This window comes from Lagenorhynchus albirostris, chromosome 14 (genome assembly GCF_949774975.1).
Source record: "Lagenorhynchus albirostris chromosome 14, mLagAlb1.1, whole genome shotgun sequence".
Lineage (NCBI taxonomy): Eukaryota > Metazoa > Chordata > Mammalia > Artiodactyla > Delphinidae > Lagenorhynchus > Lagenorhynchus albirostris.
Window position 1 is genome coordinate 18848132 of NC_083108.1, and position 19188 is coordinate 18867319.

Consider the following 19188-nt stretch of genomic DNA (forward strand, 5'->3'; position numbering starts at 1 on the left):
CGCTGAATAGCTACATATATTTATAATGAGGAATTATGAGAAAACATAATAAAATATATACCAGTTCTACATCCTTGGAGAGAAAATGGAACATAGCTGGATACAAATGCTCTATAATTACTCTCAGGAAGCTTAAAAATCACAGCCCTGTTCTAATTCTGTGAAGTTAGTTGGTTGCTTGCTGTTAAAATATCATTTTGCTCCTGACAATTTCAGGCTGTTTTTAAAGTGGTATGTGTAAATGTTGAGTAAACTGAAAGAATGAACACTGGTTAGTTCACCTCAGAAAGATTTTGTGGTACAAGTGAGATTTGAATGGAGTTTTGAAAGAGAGGTTGCTGTTTCCGTGGGGAAGGGGCAGTGTGGCTCAGGTCAGGGCCAGGCAGCCGTATTTTTGAAGCTCTGGAGCTGGCAGTGGCTAGAGATGAGGAGAGAGGAGAGGGCAGTGGGGAAAGGCCCAGATGCCATGGGACTCTCACCGTACATAGGCTGAGTTGAGGGGAAGATACCGATGAAGATATTCTGCATCTCCAGTGCCTGAACAGTGGCGACTCACGGTGTGTGGAAGAGGGAAGAGAGGCCTGAAAGGTAGATTGGGGCTCGATTAGACGTGGGCTGGGGGTCAGGGGATGAGTATTTGCAACCTCTGAAGGATTTTCTGAACACAGGAGCGCTCTGGGCTTTAGAAAGCTAAATTCTGACAGCAGTATATGAACATTCTGGTTGGGGCTGGGATGAGGGGAGAGTAAGGTGGAAAGCAGGCATCCATACAATTTCGTGACACTTTTACCATGGCAAAATAATTGAGCTTAGAGGATGTGTCCTATCAAAGCACTGTACTTGCATCTTAGAAAAGGAATCAGCAAACACTGGCCTGGAGCCAATCTGGCCCACAGCCCATTCTTACAAATAAAGTTTTATTGGAACACAGCCTCACCTGTTCCTTTACATATTAATGATTGGCACCACAACAGCAGAGATGAGTAATTGCGACAGAGCCCACATGGTTGGCAAAGACTAAAATATTTACTCCCTGGCCCTTTAAGAATATATTTGCTGGGACTTCCCTGGCGTCCAGTGGTTAAGACTTTGGCTTCCAATGAAGAGGGTGCGTGCGTGTTCAGTCCCTGGTCCGGGAGCTAAGATCCCACATACCTCATGGCCAAAAGACCAAAACATAAAACAGAAGGGATATTGGAACAAATTCAATAAAGACTTTAAAGAAAAAAAAAAATAGAAGGATATATTTGCTGACCTCGGTCTTAGAACATTGTCCTTAGTAGTTAGTGGTGCCACTCTGGAAAAGTTAACATAATCAGAAGAGTTCGGACAAATTGTGCATGGATAGTCTAAGAAAGGTTAGGTCATGTCACTTCCTATGACGAAATATACCAAAACTTTGTCTTGTGTTGAAGCCCGGGTCTTAAGTCATCGCCTTGATTATCTTATTTCTGTCTCTAGTTCTGTCTCCGTTTCTGTGGCCATTTCCATTTCCACCAGCTGCATTGAGTACCTCCTATCTTCTGATCCTGACCCATCCTACTATCCGTAGTCAAGAAATTAGAATCCCAGTGCTAAATAACACGTTTCGATTTCCTTGCTGCGTACTCAGGAAGAGTAATAGCTCAGCCAGCTGTTTTAAGTTCTCCCAGCCTGTTTCCTGTTTGTTCCCCAGAGTAACCGTTCCCTTTAAAACTCTCCACAATCCATCCCTCTTTTCCTCGCTGTCTTTGTTCCTCTTCCCGCAGTGTCTTTTCTGCTGGAGGCGTGTGGCATCACTGAATCTGTAGCTCCCAGGTAGTGCCTGCATTACCCCAGCTGTTCCAGATTCTCACTGGAACCTGGCCTCTTAGGGATCAACCATTTGACAACTTGCCATGTTTAGGGAAGTCCAGCCATTTTTTCACCCAAACCAATCACAGATTTTAAAAAGTGTAAACCTTCATGCATGTGTTTAGACAAACATACAACTAAATTCTTCATAGACTTTACAAATTCTGCCTCTTCAAATATATTTTGAAGGACTGAGACAATAATTAGGAAGCAGCAGACGTTCTGTGGAAAAGATGTGTTGAGCCCTTTGTGTATTAAGGGTCAAATTTTAGGTTTCTTATGAAGCACTGACAAGGTCGATGGTTCTCCTAAAGAGCAGTCCAGAGGCACAGGAACAAAGCTGAGGACAGGACTGAATATGCAGGTGTAAGAGTTATATGTTTACTAGGATAGAGATGGAGAAGTTATCTTCATGATGGGGACCTTTGAAGTCATTCATGTAAGCATATTCACTAGTTAATTAATCGACTACTTAATTATTTAATCCAGTTGGCATTTATTGAGGACAAACTATGTACCAGGGCCTATTGTACTAGAGGCCAGAAATACAAAGACGATTGAGGCTCATTTTCTGCTCTTCGGGAGCCCCCAGACTACAAGAGAGAAATCAGATGTGTCAATACTTCCTTGTCATTCAACATGTAATGTTGCAGCAGGTGAATTTTTTCAGAGGAAGTGCAAGGAAAAGTCTAGAAGGAGGAGGACTGAAATTGGAGAGGAATGCAATGAGGGAAGACTGGGGAAAAGAAATAACAAGAAAGGAAAAGCATTTGAGCCTCCTTAGAAAAGATAATTGACGACACTATGGAAATCAAGGTTAGAGACAAGAGGTTAAAATTAAGGTGAAAGGCAAGAGGCAGTGGAGAAGCAAGGGCAGTGGGCAGTCTCAGAAGAACTGAGACTTCAGTTGTTCATGAAGGCACCCTCGAACACCCTTACCCTCCTTGTACAAATATGTATGTGTATTGCTTGTATATAATAATATATCATATCCCATTTTAACTTAACATAATCATGTTATGTAATATATATTGGATTTATATATCATAAAATATTTTATAATACATATTTTATATATTTTATATGTATTATATAATTGTGTATATAGAATTAATTAAGGCTCAGGAAGTGTTAGGAATTTGCTAAGCACTTTAGATTATCTAGGTGAATTCTTACAACAGGTAGTATTATTATAATACCAACATTTTTCAGACAGGGAGCCTGAGGCCTGCCAAGGTTAGACACATTGTACAAGGTTATGTGGGGGTAAGTGACACTCACACTCAGGCCTGCCCTACATGACTGAGTTTAGAAGCGCCTTTGGACTAAGTTTAAGAGATCAGAGTTGGTGTTAAGATGAACTGCAGAGAAAGAGATTGACTCCTTTTAATGGTGGGAGTGAGGGCAGGAAAGCCCGAGTGCACAGAACAGAGTGCAGGCAGTGTGTGGGGTAGAGGCTAAGCACAGGTTTTGATGTGAAGCCTAACTGGACTCCAGTCCTGGCTCTGCCACTTGCCAGCCACATGGCATTGATGAGGCCACGCTTCCACCCTGAATGTCCCCGTGTGTCCGTTGGGGTCCCATCTTCTGCCTTGTTAGTATGTATGTAAAGGAGCTGCGATTGTGCCTGGCTCGTGGAAGACACTCAGTTACGGTAGCTGCTACTACTGTCCCTTTCACCCTCACCACCCCTCTCATTCCACATTCCCCCTCCTTCTCCTTGTCCTGTTACTGCTATTACTACTACTACTATTATTATTATTATTTTCCTTCTTTTCAAAACAACTATTTAGTGAAGTATAGTTGATTTACAATGTTGTATTCATTTCACGTGTACAGGAAAGTGATTCATATATATATATATATGTATATATATATTCTTTTTCAGATTCTTTTCCATTACAGGCTATTATAGGATATCCTGTCCCTGTGCTGTAGAGTAGGTCCTTGCTGTTTATCTATTTTATATATAGTAGTGTGTATCTGTTAATCACAAACCCCTAATTTATTCCTCCCCCCTACTACTACTGCTGTTATTATTATTAGCAGCAACAGTAGTAGGAGTGACTAATGGAATAGATTTATCCTAAAACAACAACAAAAAAAACCCAGAATAGTTATTTAAGTCCTCAACTTGATCAATAGCAACGGTTCTTTTGTATTCATTTCAATATTTAGTGAGCCTTTGCCATGGCAGATCTCAGTGCGAGGCTCATTGGGGACTTAAGATATGGATAAGTCTTTGCCTCGTTAACTACCACATAAACTAATTTGGCCTTCATGCCACATATTCCTGAAAGAGCACTTTAGGGGGAAAACTGTTAATGCTCATTGAACGCAGACCTCTTGAAGCAGGAGACCATGTGTCACTCTGGAAGGGTAGTCTGGACTTAATTTCACGATGATTCAAAGATTTCATTATGGGGAGCTTCCCTGGTGGCGCAGTGGTTGAGAATCTGCCTGCCAATGCAGGGGACACGGGTTCGAGCCCTGGTCCGGGAAGATCCCACATGCCGCGGAGCAACTGGGCCCGTGAGCCACAACTACTGAGCCTGTGCGTCTGGAGCCTGTGCTCCGGAACGGGAGAGGCCGCGACAGTGGGAGGCCCGCGCACTGCGATGAAGAGTGGCCCCCACTCGCCGCAACTGGAGAAAGCTCTCGCACAGAAACGAAGACCCAACACAGCCAAAAATAAATAAATAAAAAGTGGAAGTGTAGCAGTTACATAATAAGAATACAATATCTTCAAAAAAAAAGGATTTCATTATGTATTTGCTGCTTCTCCAGATAACCTCCATTTCCTCATGTCACGCGGTTAGGCTGTCATCTTATGTACAAGTTCAGATAGTTATCAGGATACTTTATTTTAGTAAATCTCATACCGTTGGCTCTTCGACTTTATATGAGCACCTGTTTGAGTTGCTGGTTAATAAGCAGGATGAATGAAATTCTGGCCCCTGTCCTCCAGAAAAACAGTCTCTATGTGAAAATGGGTTTTATAGATTCTTACTTACAGGGGAAGGTATTATAACAACCTTGAAGTGGAACCTCTCCCACCCAATATGAAGAAGAATGACATGTGACAGGTCACTCTTCCTTTATTTTACTAAAATAGCAACCTGGCCAAATATACTTTTCAGCACATTTAATATAGCCACATGTTTATATTTATAGGAGAAATGGTGCTAATTCCCTAGTATGTTAACAGGTCTTATTCAAATTTGTTCTGTTTTTACTTTGGAACAAAATTGCTGAAGAGAAACATTTTAAGGCAAGTAGTGATTACAGCATACTTATCAGGTTATATATTAAATAAACTTCCTGAATTGAGAAGGTGCATAAACTGAAAAGCAGGTAGTTATCTTAAATTCTATATTGTTTATATAAGATTTCTTCAAATCCACTTATGCTGTAGGTTACTCTTTGCTTTTGTGTCTTCTTTTTGCTGAATTTCTACTTTCTCACTAACAAATGTAATCCTCTTTTGAATATGTAATAGATGACCTGGGATTCCAGAATGGATTTTCAGAAACCAAGGAATGACTTCCTCACTTTATTGTATACAATAAATAATGTATATATATTTTTTTAATTTGAGAGGTAGTCAAACAGGTGAATGCATAAATCTTGTCAACCCTTGGGCAGTTGTAATTTCCATACCAAAATGCATGAGTTTTTACCTGACTATTACTGTGTTATACATTAAGTATAGTTACCATGGCAACCTTTGCATCACATTATAACATTTAAATATAAGGTGGTGTGTGTCTTCATAGGAAAAGACAATATATTTGAATTTTTGAATGTATGGTGAAATATAATCACTACTAAAATGAATAATTTTGTTCAAGGTCAATTGAATTCTTTAGGAGTTATGCGAATTTCCAACCAAAACTGTGAAGTGCATTTATTTATTGTGATGTCTTGGGGGAAGCAAAGTTTTTTTTTAAATTGTACTTGAAAAATACCACATAATGGCCATTCAGTGCCTGTAATTGGCCTTGCAAAGGGAAAAACAAAATTGAACTTTATTTGATGTCATTTTTCAGCGGCTAATGTAGTAAGAATTTGAATTCATTTAACATCACATGATTGATCAAATTCTATCAAATATAATGCATTTCTTATTTTTGCATACCCAGTTGGCTAACTGTGACTAGTTTTGATCTCACGTATAGTTGAATTAACAGTAGCAGTTTGCTCATGCTTGCAAAAGAGCAAAATGAAATGAGCCGTTGATGTAAATCCTTGTGGCAGTTCCAGGAAAATGGCCACTTAAGCTGAAATTATAGAGATTGATTGTTGGCCAGTTTTTTATTAAGCATGGAAGAAAACTAGCCATTTCTTCTTGCCAGCGTAGCTCTAGGCCATGAGGCTGTCATCACTGTTTATAGAGACTGCCATATTTAACTCTTTTTCAGTTCTTTACTAGTGACTTTTCAAAATTATTATCTCAGTATATACTTTACGTTTGAAGGTGGTGTAGGGGGTCTAACTGACATTCACAACTTTTGAGGAATCTTTTAAATAATAATCAGTGCATCATAATATGGGGCCATGAATTGGAGGAAGGAGAGTAACTGTGTGCTGGACTCCAGCTCTGCTGGACATTGTACATATGTTGTTTCATCTTCTCCTGTTAACTCTGTGATAGAGCTTTTATTATTCCCTTCTTACAGAGGAGGAAAATATGGTTTAGAGCAATTGCATAACCAGCTGCCACTCACATTTCTCGTATGCCTCTGAGCTAGAGTTCGACCTTTCTGTCCGACCTCAAAGCTCTCCATCTTACCTTAAAAGGTTTGGATTCAACTTCTGACTGGTTACAATTCGCATTATACTTTTAAAGTAGAAATGACAGACATTGACCAAAGTCCTTAAAAGAAAATCGTTGCTAAAGGATAATTTTAATAATTTGCATTTCTCTCCAGTGTAACAGCAATCTTTTAAGTCCCTGATTACTAAAGTTATCCTTGCCATCTTATCTAAGTTTCCCGAGTCCTCTTTTGTTGAAGCATAAGACCAAATCAAAGTAAACTGTAAAGGTATATTCCTGGACCTTCAGGTATCAGGAATAAAGACTGTCCAGAGACTGACCTTCAGTTTTGAGCTTTGAAGTTCAAAAGCGGACAGGTGGAAATACTGTGTTCTTCATTGCCCTTTGGTGCGAGATATCTTCTGGGTTGCAGAGTAAGTGCCAACAGCAGCAAAATTATCACCCCCTCCTGCTACTGTAGTAAGTCAGCAATGGCCCTTCTGTGGTCAAAATGGCAAATTCAGCAGCAGCTATTCGACAGGGATTTGCAAAAACTTCCCCATGGCTGTTAGGAATCTTATTCAGCAGTGTCTTTGAAAACCCAATTCTGTGCAAAATTAACTATGTAAAAGTGACCTCGGTTGCGAATTAAGTTTTTTAAACAAATCTAATTTATAATTTTTCTCAATGTATATTTTGCATTTGGCCCTGCAGTCTATCAGATCCCTCTACATATATCCCGCATTTGTAAGTCTTAGAGTGGTTCAGAAATTTATTTCCGTATTAACAGAAAGCCTTGTAAAATTCCTGGCTATAAAGAGTCAGTTCGCTATACAAAGCCACTATACATTACTTAGGTTTGTGATGAAAGAATGGAATTGCAGCTGTGTGAGTACTAGAATACCCAAACATGAATTAGACTCACAAGCGTTTGGCAATAGTTCAGAAAAGGGGCTTAATCTGGTTTCATCTGAGACTGCTTTTCTCTGTTCTCCAACATCCCCCCAAGATGTTGTGTCTGATATCGGATCACAACGTAATGGGAGTGACGCAAAATCAGAGAAAACCCTAAGAAACCAGGGTCACATTTGATTTTTCCCCAGAGATTCCCCCCCACCCCGACTTCTATTTTTTTTTTTTTTCTCTCCCAGATTCCAACTCTGAAATTCAAGGTCATTCGCCTATTAGGTGAATTAATTATAAGCCCAAAAGCAGCATTCGTCGTATTCTGATCTCTCTCATATCTATAATTAAGGGTAAATATAATCTTCCTTTTTAGAAATGTACCACCCACCCATTACATTTAAAGTGCTGACTGAAATGAAATAATAGTTCAGCGCGAGATGATTTTAGTTTAACAAGAAAAAAGTTGATCATTTAAGCTTGAAGCAGTTCTATTTTTGATTACCATTCAGTTATAAATCTAATTTGAGAGATATGCTGCTTTTCGTTACCCAAGTTTAATTCATGGTTTGCATTCTTGGTTGCATAAGTAAAGTTCGATGGTTGATCAAGGATGTTAAAAAAGCTCCCCACAAAAGCAATAGGGAGCAGGGTTGAGAATGTGTTAGAAAAATAGTCTGAGACCCAGATCTGATGTGAAACAAAACGTTTCATTGAAAGGGCCCCTTACAGAATGGCTGCATTTGGCATTTGAGTGGCTATGTTGGGACTGGGTCTTTGCTGAAGCATTGATTGCAGAGGGTGGACTCCCAAATGTTTAAATCGAGTTGACAAAGTCAGTACATTTTATTCTTTGGTTAGGGTATTTTAAGTCAAAATGGTTGGTCTTCGGAAGAAAATAAGGAGCGAATAAGGGGAAGAGATCGGCGCATCACGTTGCAGGCAGTTAAACAAAATGCTAAACTCTGGCTTTAAGATTTACAGGTTAGCTCTGCGAGATGCCACATCTTGCTTCCAGTGTTTCCTGGCAGACTAAGGCAGCTCTCTACTGGGACCCAGCGTAACCGCAGAGCATGAGCTTGCACAATGTGAAAACCCTAAAACCTTTATAATCCTGGTTAAGGCAACGTTGCCCGTTTTGAAAGTAGACTTTAGCTTTTGCACCTAACTTTTGCTAAGTATAAATTTGCCTTCAGATATGTATGTATATATGTATATACATATATACATGCGCATATAAATATGTATATATACATGTGGGTAAATTCGTATATAAATGAGTGCCATGTCTATTTTGTGCAATATTTAATTTACTTATTAAATTGAATGGCATTAACTTTTTAAAATTCATAAACTCAGGTTTTCAGCCGGTGGAAAAAATTTTTTTATCTTTCTCATAGCTAAAGAGAGTTCAGTGCGTGAGGTAAAGGCCAGACAATAGTAAATGGTCATTGTTCATTTACAAATGTATTCTACAATAGGAACACATATTTATATCTTAATTTTCCCTAGGGGGGTGATTAGAGCCTCCCTTAAGTGTGAGGAAATGCTTATTTTTGTATGCTTTAGAAGAATGATTCTATTGTCTGAGTAAAAGAGAAAAAGGAACAAACAGATCTAAAAAGAAAAAAACAGGAATGTGCTCTGTCAAAAAAAAAAAAAAAAGGAAAAGAAAGATTAGCACGAGCCACTAAATGTTTGTGAGTGCTGTCTGCTCTCAGTCCTGTGTCACTATACATAGTTCATGTCATGTAAGAGTTGGATGCGTGATTTATTTACAACTGGCCCATGAAATGACTTTCTTTAACATTAACAGCAATGAGGTCAGCCACAGCCAGTTAGCTATCTAGTTATCATTTTATATTTTTCAAGCTCTGTTGTGAATGCTGCTCAAACACAGCACAGCAAGCCTGTTTGTTTTTATGTCGACCTATTGAATGCATCTACTTTCTTGGGAGGGAAAACCTTTGCCACCAGGACCAACAAGAATTAAGCAATGGTTAAGCTCATTAAAATGACAGGCAAGCACTTCGACCTATCCGCTCAGCCCTTTTTGGAATATTTTGTATAATTTTAGGAAAAGAAAATTGCAGAAATAGGGGTAATGTCTAAACTACGGAGTTATCAATAATATCATTTTCAAACTCCTCTTTCCAATGAAATGAAGGCTCATTTGTAGATTTCCCAAACTGTAAAGAGGTTGTGATTTAAATCATTCATGGCTTTATTGATGGAAATTGCAAAGAAAACTTGGACTTAAGTAAACAGACTGTCAGTAAGATTTACCAAGAGCGAAATTTCAGGTTGAGATTCTAAAATTTTTAAATGCCACTCCTAAAGTGATAAAGAAATCATTTGATGTTATACTGTTGGATTCCTGATTTATAGAGAACTATTACAAAGAGCCCTCTATTTTAGTTTGTCATTGCCTTGCATTTTGTTATCTTTCCTAAATTCGGAAGAGGCAGTAATTGAATATTCGGATGTCAGATTTTTGTCTGGTAAATGATCTGGTTGTATCAGGTATTTGGTAAATATTAAGATATTTGAAATGAGTTGATACTCAAAATGTCCTTCCATCCTAAAATCTCATTCTCGAAGTTTTATTTTAAAGTAATGTTTATTATGTGTCCCTTGGAAAAGTCTTAAACTGGAAGCAGTGAAGGCAAGCTTGTCAGTAGCTGATTAGTCCTTTATATATTACTCATCGAGCGCTCACAAAAATCCCTCCTCGGAAGAGAGAGGTTCTCTTTATGATATTTAGCTATATGGTGGTGGAAAGGGGAGGTTTGAATTTTTGATTTTCCAGCTTATGGGTCATATTTGACCAACTGCTTTCACTAGAAGACATGCCACTTTGTTGAGCTATTTAGGAATCAAAAAGACTGTCTTAATTTAAAACAAGGACCCTTTGTTTTAGTTGGTGACTGCCTTGTGAAATTTTTCAGTTCTCAGCGGGTTAACCAGGGAACAGGGGCAGAGTCATAATTGGCCTATTTAGAGTATTTTGCATGTGAATAGTGTGTTAGTGAAGCATCCCTAAGTCTGTTGTGAGTGACATGGTGATTAGAATTTAGATTAGGGAAAACACATTCTGTACTTTATCAAGGACAGTAATTAGTTCAGTCAGTAAAAGTTGATTACAAGTAACGATAAAGTTAGATTTTTAGTACTTAATTCTAAAATTTCTTTATTAAATAGTAAATTTGTTCTTAATATAAATGGTAGTATCTACACTGGTTTTCTTGCATATCAGAATAATTAAAAGAACAATGTGTTCAATGCAGAGTATAATCAGGCGATTTATATATTATGGGTAAGTTTCTACGTAGCTTTTAGAGACTGTGATATTATTATATAATTTTTCGTATGTCATCATTTTCGAAAGCTTAGTGATTTTTCACGCCATGATAAGTTAGTGATATTTGGGAAAGTTTTCTAGTGTTCAGGTAAACGTTTCATTTGTGGGGATGTGTTTTAGTTGCTGACAGTCCTCAAGAGGGCATTCTGAAGTCCTTTAATGTGCTCCTGTTAGCTTAGAATGCCTACTATTTCTATAATTTTGAGAGTCAGTGTGAGGATTTGAATTTCCTCCTGGTTCAGTTGGCATTTTCTGTTCTGGGGGTGCTGTGTGAATTCGTGGAGGGTCATGCAGAGAGGCAGAACTCCCAGCTGAAATGAGCATCTATACTCTCCCCCAGTGTGAGCAGCAGGGGGAAATGGTGTACGTTCGAAAAATCAGATTCTCCCTGGTTCTTGTTAAGGGAAGGGCATGGCTAGTTCCCAGATATGAGCCTATCTCTAGATAAAGAAAATATTAGCCTTGCATAAATGCCCTTTACTTATAAGATGAAAATGTTAGTCGTCTTAAAAGATGAAAATCTCATTGAATGAACATCACTGTCTACCTTCCTCTCCAAAGTAAAGAACTTAAAATTCACAAACTTTGGGATAGCTTCTTAGAGGGCTTTTCTTTCGCTTTCTGTCATGTTGGGTTTTAATTGTTTCAGCTTAGCAGATGCTGTTTCCTTTATTGCATTGGTTTAAGTACTAACAATCAGTTGGGGGGTGGCAAATGTAAAAACTTAACCTTATATGTTTGTTTTTCCTTTTTAACCTTTTAGCAGAGTCTCCTTGGAGGTGACATGGATATGGGCAACCCAGGAACCCTTTCGCCCACCAAACCTGGTTCCCAGTATTATCAGTATTCTAGCAATAACCCCCGAAGGAGGCCTCTTCACAGTAGTGCCCTGGGTAAGGTATTCCTCTGTTTGAATGCCTGAGTGATTATTAGTAGCTTTTTCTTCTTTTTCTTTCTTTCTCAATATCATCCTCTCAAACTATCCTCACCCCGCCCCCCAAAAAACCATAGAATTGTACTCAGTTGTCGGGCTCATGACTCTCCCACCACCCTACCCCAGTAATACGTTGGGTGGGTATGTTAACTTACAGTAGCAGGAGAACTATTTTGGTGTATGCTTATTTCTTGTTTTCTCTTGGCCGCCCATCTAAGGAACCTCTTTTAAAAACCAGAGCATTAAAAAGTTAAATCTCTTCATTTTTATGAAAGAGGCAGGATTTGATTTCTGCCAGAAGAAAAGATGATAGCGGTACCGACATTTTGCTAAAGTCATGATTTAAGAAAATCTGGTCGAATCTAAATGGCTTCGTGGTGTAATCTCTTTTAGTTAGGAGAATGGGCATGCAGGGGACCTCACAGCCTCCTCATTTTCTTTCAGAGGTTCAGACAAAGAAAGTTCGAAAAGTTCCTCCAGGTTTGCCATCTTCAGTAAGTACTGCTTGTTTCTGCTTTGTATATCGTTTATTTTGTTCTGCTTTGTATTGATGCCAAGGAGATAGCAGCAAATGAGGTTCCATCCGCCAGGGCGGTGTGTTTATCTAGAATGTGGCCGAGGTAGAAATGGGCACCTCCAGCCACCTGACCCATGTTGGAGTGATTAATTGCATATCCTGGAAGACGGGGTGGGTGTGTTGATACTCAGCTGGTTAAGCTCTGAAGAGAGCCTTGAAAAGGTGCCTGAAGTTCGCGGAGTTTTACCTGCACAGAGCTTTCAGGAGAATGAGTATTAGTTTCACGTGTTGGTTAAATTCTTTGTTGGTATTATGATGATTTATGGATTTGCATACGAAAGGAGATTTGTGGAGAGGATTTAGGAAAAATTTACATGGGTTTCAGCCCAGAGTGCAGGGAGAATGTCTCTATTTTCTAGAGAGGGGACTGAATAAAGGCTGCAAAGGTAGCTGCATCAGTAGCCATTTGTGTCTGGAATACCAGGTGGCAACTAGAAGAATCCAGCTAGAACCAAAGGCATTCTGGGTCATTTTAATACCTGGTGCTCTAAGGAGGGGTTGCTGCGGTCTCTCCAGTTGCCAACATAGCAAAAGTTGGTTGTAATCATAGTTAAATACATGATATCTTATTTTCAATCCATATATATATTTTTTCAAATTCGAGCTCCTAGATAATTTAGTTTTGTTTAGAACTGACCTGTTTCTAGAAATTTCCCCCTTATGTAGAATGAAACTAAGAGTTTCTCTTTTCTTTCCTTGTCTCCTGCTTGCTTTCTCCTTTTTTTGTTCTTCCTTCCTGCCTATGATATATTTTTATATATATATATATAGTTTTAATTTAATTCTGTGTTCTGTAGGGCACTAGTGTTCATTGAAAAGAATGCTAATGAGCCTTATAAATTCTTGTACTCTAAAATAAAATTATATTTAGATTTCTGAAAATAATATTACCAATCAGTGCTCGCATATTAGTTTTATTTCATTTTTAATAAATTAGAAGAATAATAGGTTTTGCAAATGTGCTGAGATTAGATTAACCCAAACACCTGTGTGTTTGACTTGATTTCAGTTCAGTGCATCCAAAAAATTATTAAGCGAATATATCAGAATAAGTCTTATCAGGGAGAAAAAACAAATTTTGTACGCTGATTATCATAGACTCGGTAATGTTGAAGAAGCGTCACAAAATTATCCATAAATATATAAAAATATTGTGTAAATAAAACTGCCAGTGGTGTGTAAAATAGTCGCTTTGGACTACCAGTAAGTCATTTAAAAACATACTGAGTGGTTTATTCTTTGAATTTCTGTGTCGTCTTGAAATTGGCTAATATCCCTGCAGGTTTTTATAAGCATATTTTAAGCTTGAAATTTGTGGTAGATTTAATGTAGATGAAACTTTAGCTTTTAATAGCTTTTATGACAACTTCAAATGATATAGTCCTCACAGCTGTTTACATTTTAAACATGCCTGAACCTAATACGGACAGTATTAAATACAATAAGTGGACCTTTGAATGTTCTAAAATGATAGAATAGCTCTTTGCTCTAAAAGCCATGCAAAACTTAAAGCTATAGTACACTGTTTATGCCTCATAGTCAAATAAACTTAGTTTATTTTTTCCACTGCTAAAATTATGCAGAAATTTACACAGTTTCTAAGGAGTGCTTTGGTGTGGCAGTAGATATTATCTATCCATTTAATCATTGTCAACAACAAGTTCTCATAATTCATTGTAAATTTTTAAGTATTTCTGTAGAGCTAACTGGCCACTATAGAAAATTTCACTGGTATAGTTTTTTCCTTTGCTGTTAAGACAATTATGTGTTGCTGATATGTTGTCATATGTTCAGAAGTATAAAAGTATCTTTCCTTTCTTCCCAGTAAATCAGGACTTGAAAATGTCGTTTGTATTATTTAATTTTTGGCTTTTGGTGGTCAGTTTAGGGTTTCCTCTTCTTTGAGAATTTATGTTGGCTGAACGTTTTAATTGTCCTTAAGGAACATTTTGGTATTTTGGTCCATAAGGAACTCTTTTTTGAAAGATAAGGAGGAAAACTCAGTTGAAATGGAAATTTTATCCTTGTTATTTTTTTCACTTGTTTGGTTTTTTGTTTGTTTGTTTTAAGCAAGAAGAAGTTAGTTTGGTTGATTTTAGAATCCAGTCATCTATTTATTGTCATTACTTAAACAAATCTCAGCTCTCTTTTAATAGCAATTTAACTTAGTTTATGTTAGCTTTGTTACATGAATTGGATCGCTTATTACTGATAACAGAATCCACACGCCTTATCACTGCACAAAATATGTATTTCAATTTGATCTAAAGAGACGATCTGTATTAGATACTGTAACACTTTTGCCCCAGTAGATCTATATTGTTGTATATTTAGACCTCTGCCATGCTTAGTCCTTCTTTTAAGCTCAAATAATTTTTATCCCATGAGATACTTCTAAAACTTACTTCAATATGTATGAATATTTTTATGACAAAAAATTGGGGATAATACAAGGTTTCTTTTGGAGTGATTATGACTAGATAAAGACATTTATATGTTTTCTTCAATACATATTTACCATGATAAATAGTAATAAATCTGTCACAATCTGTTCTGTCAACTCACTTTTTTTTCTTCTTCTTTTCAAAATGGGCCCTTTCTCTTCCTTACATAAAGGAAGAAAATTTAAACGGTAACATCTGTAATCAGATATTATTTATGGCAGGACTAGGGGACAGAGACTGGACTTCTCTTGCTGCCATTAGTCTGGATCTTTGCAGGAAATTGGGAGAGTGAGGGGCTGGACTGGCCCTGTTTTTGAAAATAACTGCAGCATCTGTGGGAGAGAGAAAACATAAGCCTGGCCCAACATTGTGCCATGGATCTGGCAGGATCCTTGAATGTGTTTGTACTGTGCGCAGCATCTAGAGACCTCGAGTCACTGTGGAAGCATGACAGTGATAGGGCGGCGGAAGAACCAGCCTGCAGGGTCGCAATGCACAGGCGCAGTGGAGGGAAGGGAGTCTGTCCCCTTGGAGAGCAGAGGCCTGTAGTTAGGGCTGGGGTGATGTTTTTTTTAAAGGAAAGGCTGTGTGAAATTGACAACTATCTAATTGCCCACAGGAGCCCTGCTTAGTACTGGGGAACATTTTTGTGCTCTCTCTTCCCATTTTAGTATGTTGCTCTTTTCAGCTACATCTCAATGTCTTACAGCCCTCATCTTTTGATAGGACTTTAACAATATAGCTTTGTTTTTTTTTGTTTTTTTGTGGATGTGAGGATTTATCTTGCCTATCTAATTTCTTACATTTGCACGTGAACTTCTTTGTTCAATTTCTACATGTTGTTTTTTTTTTTTGAAGCCATACATCATCTTGGACTTAATAGCTTTCAACTTTACTGCTCCGTCCAGCAAATTTCCTATCTTTGTATAGCCTAATTGTCATACGTATTGAATCATGAGTTAGTGCAGAGAAAATTATACCGCGTTAAATCACATTTTTTGACAAAATGTCCATGATTCTTAGAAATTAACATGGAAGCATTAAAATCTAGAAAGCAAAAAAAATTTTCTTTTATTTGGTGCTGTTTTAAAATATTTTTTCCAAACACACAGAAAAAACACAGAAACAAAAGACATTGTCTTTCAGAAACTTTAGTGTGCCCACCAATATGTAAACACATAAAATCTTCATCTTCTTATAATTTGGAATGTTTCAAAATGATATACATTTAACCAGAAACTATTAACAACTACAACCATTCTACTTCAAACATTGGTGGAATTTGTCTCCACTTCTAATTCAGTTTTGAAACTTCAGTGACAGTCTCACTAAGATCCCCAGTTAGAATCCCTGAAACTTCAGAATTCTCTAGAAATATGAAGTTTTATCTTTAGAAATAGTCTATGACTTTTCTTACTACAGGCTATCTTTTCTTTCAAACTGCACTTTTTAAGAAAGTCTGTGAAATTGCAGTTGTTTTTTGGTTTGATTTTTGCCTTTAAATTCAGGAAGATCTAACAAGCTTTGTATTAAGTGGTCAGAGATAATTTTGAACACATGAATTTTAAGGAAAACAATTTCAGCTATCTTAAAGAATCTAAAATAAGATTTGGATCCTCCAAGGAAATTTGAGATATGAGTTAATCATTAGGTAGACTAGAAAAATAAAAATGCAATGTGTATGAGATACTGGGATAACCAGTTTTTTTAAGGAAAGAATTTTTAAATAAAATAAAATCTTAAAGTCTGGATGAGACATTTTTTCACAGAAGAGATTTTTAGGAATATGAGGAAAACTTGGATAATGCTGACAGCATTAACTGTTCTCTGTATTTTCCATTATATGAAAACCTTTATATTTGAAGGTTGCAAACATGATGTTGAGGTTATACCCTCAGCTATTTTTAGAAAAAAAAGTTTTTTTCTCAAATGCTTGAAGAAATCACAAACAATTTAAAAGAGAAGTTGGTAATTTTTTTTATCTTATTAGAAGCCCAGAAATTTTATATGATTGAAAGCCTCAGTACTTAAAATACTTAATTTCCCCCATCACTTTTGAAATTGATCTTAAGGAAATCATAATGATGCTTTTTCATGAAAACAAACTTTTAACTTGAGTGATAATACAACTTTTGCTAAAATAAAATTTATGTTGATTCTAAAGTGAACTAGGTGTCAGCCACCTGGGCACCATCCTGTGTAGAAAAGTCTAGAAGAAGCCAATTGTGTGATAAGCTATAAAAGGAGGGGCCTCTTCAAAGTTCATTCCTAGAGAAGTAGATACTTTGTGAAAAAGTTTAACTGTAGGTGTTTACGTTAAAATGTTAGGATAGCTCATAATAGTTAACTTTAAACATAGCGTGCCCATTTTCTAATGAGTGATATTGAAATATGAAGTGTGGATATTAAAATTATGCTTATTTGTCATGAAAATGTATAGGCAGAAAGAAGGTAAAGGATAATGCAATTAAATCATCCCAAATAGGGCAAAAGAATTATTCACAGAATTCACACAGAATATGTAACGTGACATTGGGGGGAACACTTTGAAAGTCGAGAAAATATTCATCACAAAGAAAGTATTTATTTTTTTTGTTCAGTTAATACTGAAGTCACTAAACCAAAGGCTTCAAAAGTTTAGCATGTACATTAATCAGTCTTTTCCTCTTCACTGCAGTTATAGGTTACAGAAGTTAAGGTGTTTTTTTTTGAATTGCTGGTTATAGGAGAATCTATATTTAAGTTTTCATTGGGGGTACTTATTCCATTAAAAATATTTCAAAAAGCATATAAAATTCATACAAATATACAACACCTAATCCATTAGGTGTTCGAATCTCTGAGGAGTTTTCTAAAAGATTTCTATATTTTTGGTTCCAAATTTTGGAATAATGAGGGTTCTCTTCTACTATCCTCCCTGTCTTGAAATCCAATTCTGCTCCCCTTAAAGAGGTGTCTTCTGGTGTGTGTATATTTTAAATATAAAATGAGAAGAAACATAAGGGAGAAGAAAAACTCTTCAGTTAACTGTGGGTGAAAGGTTTGTGTATTTCTGAGCTCGACTGGGATTATATTTACAAATGAAAAGGATGTATGCCTGAAACACTCCCAACAAGACACAACCACCTAGCTATTTCCACAATGGAGACGCCTTCTCAGCCAGCTTTGTCTGATTATTCTACTAAGCAAGCTCTTCTAAGGTGGTATAAATGATGTCTCCCCTCTCACCCCCATGTGTTCTTTTATTTTAAACCAAGGTTTCAATATTTCAACCGCTAAGATTTCTGTTGAAATTTCAGAACAATAGCATTTAGTGTAAAACTGGACTCGTTTGTTGAGAAAGGAGAAATACGTTTCAGGGAACTGTTATTTTGAACCTTATTTTCTCACTTTTACTGAAGAGTACATTTTGGTGTGAAGTCTTGGGCTCCATCTGAGTGGTTTAATTATTAAGAAGCTAAGAAGCTGCTATAAGGCTGCTTTACCTAGAGAGAGAATTATGACAGGCTTGTGAGTGTTTCGAAATTATAAAAACTTGTTCTGCAGCGTCTGGCTTAACTGTGCATTTATTTTATATTTGTGGAATGATAGAGATGCTTGGCTTGATATTCGGTTGAATATCATTTTAAACTTTTAATATTTCATCAATTGAAACATGTCTTATTTTCTAACATTGCGAAATTTTCTCATTTTTTCCCCCGATTACTGACAACTCTGCTTTTTCAAGGTGTGCCTTCTTGCTTTCAAGCAATTCTAAATTTTTTGTGTGAAAGTCATGAATCAAAGTCAGATAGAAATTCAAGGACTTTAAATAAGATGCTCTCAGAATGAATACGTAGCAATAATCCTGAAAGGCATGAAGAGTTTCTTCAAAAATAGCAAAGTTTTATTTTCTTAAGGCAGGTTAGATTCTATCAGGCTGTTGACAGACACTTGCTGTGTTGTTTTATTTTAATAAATTGCACTGAATTCTTAAACTGAACATAAAGTTGCATTTCAAAGCAATAACGTGAAATTCTCAGCCTCGATCCCAACTGTCCCAGTGTATGTGTGTATACACGAACATGCTCATTTTAAAAGGAATGAGAGCTTTTCTAAAATTCGGTGCAAAGTTTGTAATTTTAAATACTCCGGTATTTTATCTCAGAACAGCAGCATGTGAATGATTCTGATTTTTTTTTTTTTTTTTTTTTTTTAGTTACAGCTGTTGCATAGGTGCAGAGCTATTTGAGGAGTTTCCTGCTTTGCTAGAGCTTATACTCCCTCTTCAGAGAAATGAAGGTAGTGCAGAAGATTCTGCATTTTGGAAAATTTCAGGGTTGGAAATAAAGATGCTTTAAGTTTCAAGGAGAAGCATCGATTTGAATTCCGAGAGAACGT

The 19188-nt window shown here is 37.0% G+C and overlaps 1 protein-coding gene across 11 annotated transcripts in view; it reads left to right on the forward strand.

The window, feature by feature from the left end:
• TCF4 (transcription factor 4) overlaps positions 1–19188 on the forward strand; it is a 356515-nt gene that overhangs the window by 220116 nt on the left and 117211 nt on the right. For 8 of the 11 annotated variants that reach the window (XM_060121923.1, XM_060121917.1, XM_060121916.1 and 5 more), the window contains 2 exons: positions 11617–11746; positions 12232–12281. In XM_060121923.1, the coding sequence (XP_059977906.1) occupies positions 11617–11746; positions 12232–12281 (180 nt within the window). The remainder of the gene's footprint in view (positions 1–11616; positions 11747–12231; positions 12282–19188) is intronic. The other 3 variants (XM_060121918.1, XM_060121921.1, XM_060121930.1) reach the window with 1 other exon arrangement.